Source organism: Plodia interpunctella, chromosome 18 (assembly GCF_027563975.2).
Source record: "Plodia interpunctella isolate USDA-ARS_2022_Savannah chromosome 18, ilPloInte3.2, whole genome shotgun sequence".
Classification (NCBI taxonomy): domain Eukaryota; kingdom Metazoa; phylum Arthropoda; class Insecta; order Lepidoptera; family Pyralidae; genus Plodia; species Plodia interpunctella.
Window position 1 is genome coordinate 7768655 of NC_071311.1, and position 7264 is coordinate 7775918.

The 7264-nt window shown below is 34.2% G+C and overlaps 1 protein-coding gene across 3 annotated transcripts; it reads right to left on the minus strand.

Moving 5' to 3' along the window:
* Positions 1-457: 457 nt before the first annotated feature.
* On the minus strand, positions 458-6672 carry LOC128677755 (phospholipid phosphatase 1-like). 3 transcript variants are annotated; one of them, XM_053758827.1, is made up of 6 exons: positions 6195-6672; positions 5440-5570; positions 3833-4032; positions 2386-2500; positions 1829-1984; positions 458-1588 (listed from the first exon to the last, which is right to left on the minus strand). In XM_053758827.1, the coding sequence occupies exons 1-6, from the start codon at positions 6241-6243 to the stop codon at positions 1478-1480; spliced, it is 762 nt and encodes a 253-aa protein (XP_053614802.1). In that variant the 5' UTR covers positions 6244-6672; the 3' UTR covers positions 458-1477. The 3 variants fall into 3 exon arrangements, with proteins under 3 accessions (XP_053614802.1, XP_053614803.1, XP_053614801.1); XM_053758828.1 differs by having other exon boundaries at positions 1829-1994; positions 5440-5588; positions 6195-6670; XM_053758826.1 differs by having other exon boundaries at positions 5440-5588; positions 6195-6669.
* Between the last annotated feature and the right edge of the window lie 592 nt (positions 6673-7264).

Sequence of the window (7264 nt, forward strand, 5' to 3'; positions counted from 1 at the left end):
TAGATAAACATCCAAGACCCGGGCCAATCAGAAAAAGATCATTTTCCATCATGACCCGACCGGGGTTCGAACCCGGGACCTTTCGGTTCAGTGGCAAGCACTGCGCCACTGAGGTCGGATTTCATGTGTATAATCATCATTGCAATAGCAACAATGTATTTGAAAACAATGCACTATTGATTTGCAAGGAATAGATGTTTTGTGACATTTTTCATTCAATGATGAATTTACAGATTGATGTTGAAGAAAAACATTTTTCACAATGGCAACACTGATGTGATGGTTGCAACACTGGTTCGCCAGTTCGCTGCCAATCACATATCGGCTATTCGACCAATGAGTTATCTCGAAGCGTTATAGTATAATTCTTTATCGATGATATTTAACTATAAGATATATTCATAATAGAATTATAATAAATAAATAAATAAATAATATCGGTAAATGAAAGAATTGATAGTATTTAACATATTTATTACGCCAATAAATAAATACCTATGTGCTAGTGTTTCCAATTCACCCAATACATACAATTGCTCTTAATATGGAATTTCTGGTAACTTGATTTAAAAAAAAACCTAAATAAATGAATCTCAATTAGGTATAATAAATACTTTTTATTTCATACAATAGGCGATGATGATATAATATTTACATAATTAGGTACATTGTAATGAATCGTTGAAAAGATTGGTGATTGGTTAGTTAGTTTTACTTTGTGTATATTGTAGGATTAAATAATATTTTTATCCAATTTTAATCATAACAATATTTTACCTTATGGGGGTGACACAGTCACTCCGTGACAAAACCTTATAAAAAAAAATTATTAATTAAATAAATTCATTACATGTATACATTTTACTTGTTACATAAAATAGTTCAATAAGTTTAATTTTTTAAAAAATATAGTTAATCAAATTAGTATCAAGAAAATATAAAACAAGTGAGAGTAACACCACGAAGTCCCGCAGACGGCGCCACTGTCGCTCTCAACAGCAACGTGGCAGATTTGATTGATAGTTACATATATTCCCAGGACTTCTTATGTGGCGCTGGTGTACTATGAAATCTCTAAGTGTACTGTTTCTGGTATTTAATACCAATTATTATTATAATAATCATCATCTAATAAAATAGTTAATTTTGCCGGTGAACAAAAATCACAATTTAACAAAGAAACCCCAAACAGTTATACATAAGAATAAATTAACTGAATGTAAAATATTTTTAAAGTTCCATTTTTTAAATCCATATCTGCCAATAATATAAACGTATTACAAAACAGATTCAAAATTTCCTATCCAATCTTAATTGTTCGGATGTTGCCGATTCTGTGAAATTTAAATTGATTTTCTGTTTTTCGAAAAATAAAACAGAGTACTGGTAATTTTTTAATAAATCTGTTGTAAAAGATTACCCTTGGTCATAAAAAAAAATAATAAAAAATGATTCTACTTATCACAAAATCCTTTGGTTACGTATCACCGTTGTTCACTAGATTAACATTATCGTTAGGTTTTGTATCACTTTTGTTTTCGATGTCACATCTCTTCGGGCACTGGAAGTTGTCGCATAGGGTGTGAATCTGAAAAAAAAAAAAACTATATCATCCAGGTGTTCAAATTAATGACACTATAGCGATTCTTTCCTTGTGTTTTTTTTAAATAATAATGAGGAAATTTCAGGACTTGATAGAAAATATCTGGCGGCGCAGCGTTAACCCCATCATGGTCCGAGCGAGAAAGGCACTGTGCGAGCGGGAGAGTATTCGAGGTGACGCTTGCTACACAATTTTGACTGCCTTCTGCCCCGGGTAGGTACGTACAGTATAAATCAATATGGGCGCAGCGACGAGCGCGCCAGCGAGGACGTCCCACCAGTGGTGCCGGCGGTCGCGCAGCCGCGAGCCGCCGCACAGCGCCGCGCCGCCCGCGCTCAGCAGCTGCGCCCAGCGGCGGCGTCCGCGCCGCTGCAGGTAGTACTGAAAGTTTCTGAAGGTTCAGAAGTGCTTTTTTTTAAGTTTCACCTGTATAATGGGTAATCGAGCACGCGTACCGCAACACCTGATGGTAAGCGAACACCGCCAATGGCGAGTCATCGGTGCGATCTCTCAGACGACAATGAAAGCTTGTGGCAAAAATGATATTTTTGTAAAAAAAACTAATTCAAAAAGGGTCATTTACTAGCGAATAATATAATAAATTTAATAAAATAAAAATAAATTATACACCTAAACCCTCCTCAGGTATCACACTATCTATTGGTAAAAACCGAATTCAAATCTGTGCAGTGGTTTTTGAGTTTATCGCAAACTAGCGCCTGTTAGTAGAGGACTTTGCGTTATAATATATTAGACTAAGGATAGGATCGAAAGAAACTTACTGCAATAAACAATCCTGCATGTATAGCCAATGACGTGTGCCCTGACGGAAAACTCTTGTCTGATTGGCTCACCCAGTGCGCCTTTGTACACGTGTAGCTTGACACGAATTCGGAACTGAAAGAGACAATTTAAAACATCTAGATAATATGCAAATTCGCGTCGACATCTGTCTGTGTTCATTGAAGTGTGGAACGAAGAAAACTTTTGTAATGCCAGCTCCACATTGTCGCCGAACTCGGACACACGCCGACGCGAATGCGTGAACATTGTGTAGTCAGTATGAGTGCTTTTGTCTACGCCAGTACACCACAACACTAGGCACGTCCCGCCCGCGACCCCTCGCGCAGCAGCCAATGGCTATCGAACAGGTTCCTGCGCGCGCACTACAAATCTAGTTATTTTCTATTTTTTTTTCCTGTGATTCGATCTCTGTTTCCAATCACAAAACTTACAAATTGGTAAATTTGTAAGAACAAAGAAAAATATAATTATCTAATTCTTAGCTCCAAGTATTTTATTGTAACAGCTTTTATTTACTGCAATGAAAAACAAGCAATGTATACCGAACCGTTAATACGTTTGGCAAACTGTTCGACGACAGACATTAAAACTATAATATAAAGAAAACAATGTAATTATAAACGGCATAACAGTAATTAGTTTTGTATTATTTAAGATAAATATTTTTCTATATGTATAATGCGAAATAATCGTTTGGAAGCCCAATAAAAAAAATAGACACGACGTGTTGTAAAAACGGGCAAACTATAAGGGACAAAAGATGAAAACTTATAATCGTTCTGTCCCGCTTTCTCCTCGTGTCTAATACGCGTTTCTCTTTCCATTACCACCGAAAATGAAGATATGACAATCAAGTGATCTCTGTCTACGGGAAGAGCCATAAGGTCAAGGATACTTCAAAATGAGGGCGCCACCGTTACTGGGATCAATGACCTTTAATTTTGACCAGATAAAAATATATATAAATAGGTACTGAGTGTTTTTGTTTGACATGCTAATGATAAGAGGGATATTTTTTTTTGTTCTGTGACACACAAAATAAGACAATTAATTTTACAGATACAGTATCACGTCTTTATTCCCACGGGGCAGACAGAGACAAGAGTGAAAATCGTGGGCCGCATTTAGCTGTATGGGATGTAAAGGGTGGAATTGAAATCAAATAGTGACAGTTTGCTGTTAGATTACAGCCTACGCGAAAAATCACCAGTTTAATAGCCCTTTCCCTTGATTGACTTTTACAATATATGCAGGAGGAGAAGCAGCTGGGATATTCTATGCTATTATTTCGGTACCAGACTAGCATGGAAGATATTTCAGAATTTTTATTTGAATTTTGAAAAAATATATGTATACCTATTTCGTTCGAAGTAATTTTTTTTTCAGCAATTTTGTAGTATTAAAAAGATATATTTTGAAACTCACCCTTGACAAGTCTCCGCCTCTTTTGGACTGCATGTGTCAAAGAAGTGTGGCCTCGGGGATCCCACACTGATCTTCAATATGTGTACTATTGTCAAGTTTAACAGAGTCCCGTATAAGTACTCTTTGTACCAAAACACTGCTTGTTGTTTCGATTGGTCAGTCTTTACGTCAGCATTGTACTTTCTCTCTACTATTAACATCTGGAAGATTAAACAGCTGTTGAGTTTTCAATATATTTGTTTGTTTGTAATAACTTTATTACACGAAAATAAGTACATTAATCAAAATTAATATAAGAAAGATACATTGTACAACGGCGGACTTATCCCATGTAGGGATCTCTTACAGTCGACCGGCGATAGGTTGAGAGGACGTGTATACAGTAGCAGGCTAGTCAGAATATCTGTATTTATCTGTATAGGTAAGTATTGATTTCTTCGGAAGACGACCCAGTTTCATCATTCAAATGAAAGTGCAGTGTAAGAGAATATTTGTATAAGATATATAAAAACGAGCACTGAAGCAAAGGTTGACTGTTTTGAATTTTGGAAATATTGTATATGACTTTTACTATGAAGTTAGTCATAAAAAAATATGATACCGTCACTGACATTTTGGTCCAGTGGTGATAATTTATGCGTTCGGAGCTGAGACGTCGCGAAGCTCGGTTTCCTTAAATTTCAATTTATTGGCTGTGATTTACAACCAACCCTTGGGAATGCAATTGTTGCCTATCAGCTGCTAAGGGTGTGTATCCCTTAGTCGCCTCTTACGACATACACTATAAAAATATGTAGTGGTTCTATTCTAGGATGGTAACACCGCCATTGCTGAGTTTACATAATGTACTAATTTTGGGCTTTTACCATTTGACATAAAACCTTAAAACTCCACAAAAAAGTATATGGAAATATATTAAACGAATGGTCAAAATATATTCATGTTAGTCTGTCTCTAAACATACAACATATAGGTAAATTGTCTCTATCTTATCACATTTCATTGTTCAATGTCTTCCAACATTGAAGATAAGACACCATCTTACATAATTATACATAAGGATGACACAAAAGATCTTTTGTGGACTTAAATAGACAAAGAATAATAATGATGGTTTCCTTCAATTCTCTTTCTATGACATTATTCTGATATTCCAAGGTCCTAATTCCTACACATTCAAAGCTACCGGCGTGATTGTAGCTGGCACGCAAGTGTGCAAGCTATTGGCATGCAAATGTGCAAGTTACCGCCATGTGTGTTTCAGTCTTAATCCATGTGCAAGAATTGAGTTTTTTATACACTGATATCAGATTTTTATGAAGTCTCTTAAAGAACTTCTGGCATAGTTTTTAGTTTAACATTTTTATTGCTAGTTTTTGTCTAAATAAGTAATGTTAATAGTAATCCTCTCCACTATTCTTAAAAATAGGTAACACTAGTGTAGTAACACTGTGTCTGGACTCGTCAATTCTGGTATGTTGCATTGTATGTACCAGTCGTGGATAGAAAATGGTGGAATATAATGAATTCTGGTTGCCATTGTGATGTCACAAAACCTTGCAATAAACTAGAAATATTTTTATGAGTGTTCTAAAGAAGTTACTCACAACAACTAGTGGAAGAAACAGAACTACACCCAGAAGCCACTTCCAGCTAATTGTGTCGCCGGTGAAAGGGTGTGACAATGCGGGGTCATTGCACTCGAAGCCCAACTGATTGGAAGGCAGGTAGTGAACAACTAGGAACAGAAAGGTTACTGAAATAAAGAAAAAAAAATTACAAAATTAGAGATTTTAAAAAAGTATATGTTTGACAAAAATAATTTTTCGCCTTTTAGGAACCAACCAAACTTGGTATAAAATTAAATAATTAATTTTTCACCCTCTTATTAATAAACCTGACATATAACCTTTAGTTGATTTATGTTGTCTTAGTGCATCAACAATTCAACACCACATACTTATTGTAAAATGAGTTATTTTTTTAAATAAAAGTGTTAAATTACCTACTATGACTCTGGGGAAATAAAACCTTTGTAGATTTCTTTTTAATTAAATCAAATATTATTTAGTTTTTCGACTAACCTATATAGTCTATGAAATCTATTTATATATCTAATTTAATGTGATATACTCGTTTTTTTATATCCTATAGGACCCACGATACAAGTTTAGTGTTGGCTGTTGAGATATATCCATTAAATAATAATAATAATTTAATTAGTATTTGCAAGTGTCTATTCAAGGGACATGATATGAATCACTATTACTCACTAGAAAACCTCAGCTATGATTTCATACAAACCTACTTGTAAAAATAAAATAAAATATGATGCTAAACTGTTAATTATGTAGGTACTTACGGCGATGCCACCGGTTCGTTTTCGACCACAACTGTTTGATTTTATCCATTTCTGATTATCTTTACCAAATTAAATATTCCTTATCACTAAATTTTATATATTTTTTGTTGTATTCACTAGTTACTGTAAAAGATCTCCAATTTTTATTTCACTTTTATCACTCCAGAGAAAGTTACGAGTTTCATTTTATGCACTCATATATTAAATTATACGACACTGGCCGTTATTGAGTGATTGATTATCAGCTTGAGTTACTAATAGGAAACTATCGTTACATAAATGATAATAATTCAATAAAACAAAATAAACTTTTAAGAGGACGTCACACAATTTCATGACACAACTTCCTCTGAACTGAAACGGAACGAAAGCCAGAACAAATTATACCTATTACCTAGGTACTACCTACATATTCTATAAAAAATCGACTATGATGATTGATGGATGAAATCTATGAAACCGAACGAACGAAACAGACCATTGAAAACAGACTGACAGCTGACAGTAAGGTTCGTGTGTTACCAAGTTACGGAAACAGGCATTCCCAAATCAAATGTTAAACTTTCGTTCGTAATACCTAGCGCATACTTTGCCTATAAATAATGCCATCAAAAACATGCTGTAAAAAACCCAAGTTTTGCTGCTCAGTATTTCTACCGTAAAAAGTTGTGAGTTCCATGTAATACCAAGTAATAAATAGATCTATTTATTTATAACCTAAAAGATTTTTAATATTGATATGATAATAACTTACGTAATAACTTAAGAATCACACTTTTGTTGACATCAATGTTTGACATCGACAAAACGTAACAAAACATGTAGGTACCTGAATAAGGAATACTTTCTAATATTAAATTATTGAATACAGCGCCCTTATTTCATTTCTTGACCAGTCTGTACTGCCTGCTAGATATGTTTTTCTATTTATTATCATTGAAAAGACATTTTATATATTTATTTTATTGAAACATTACATATAATAATTAAAATAAAAACGAAAACCAAAATATGCTAAATTGTTTTTGCATTCCATAACATGGGGGATAAATCTTAACTTGGTAATACCT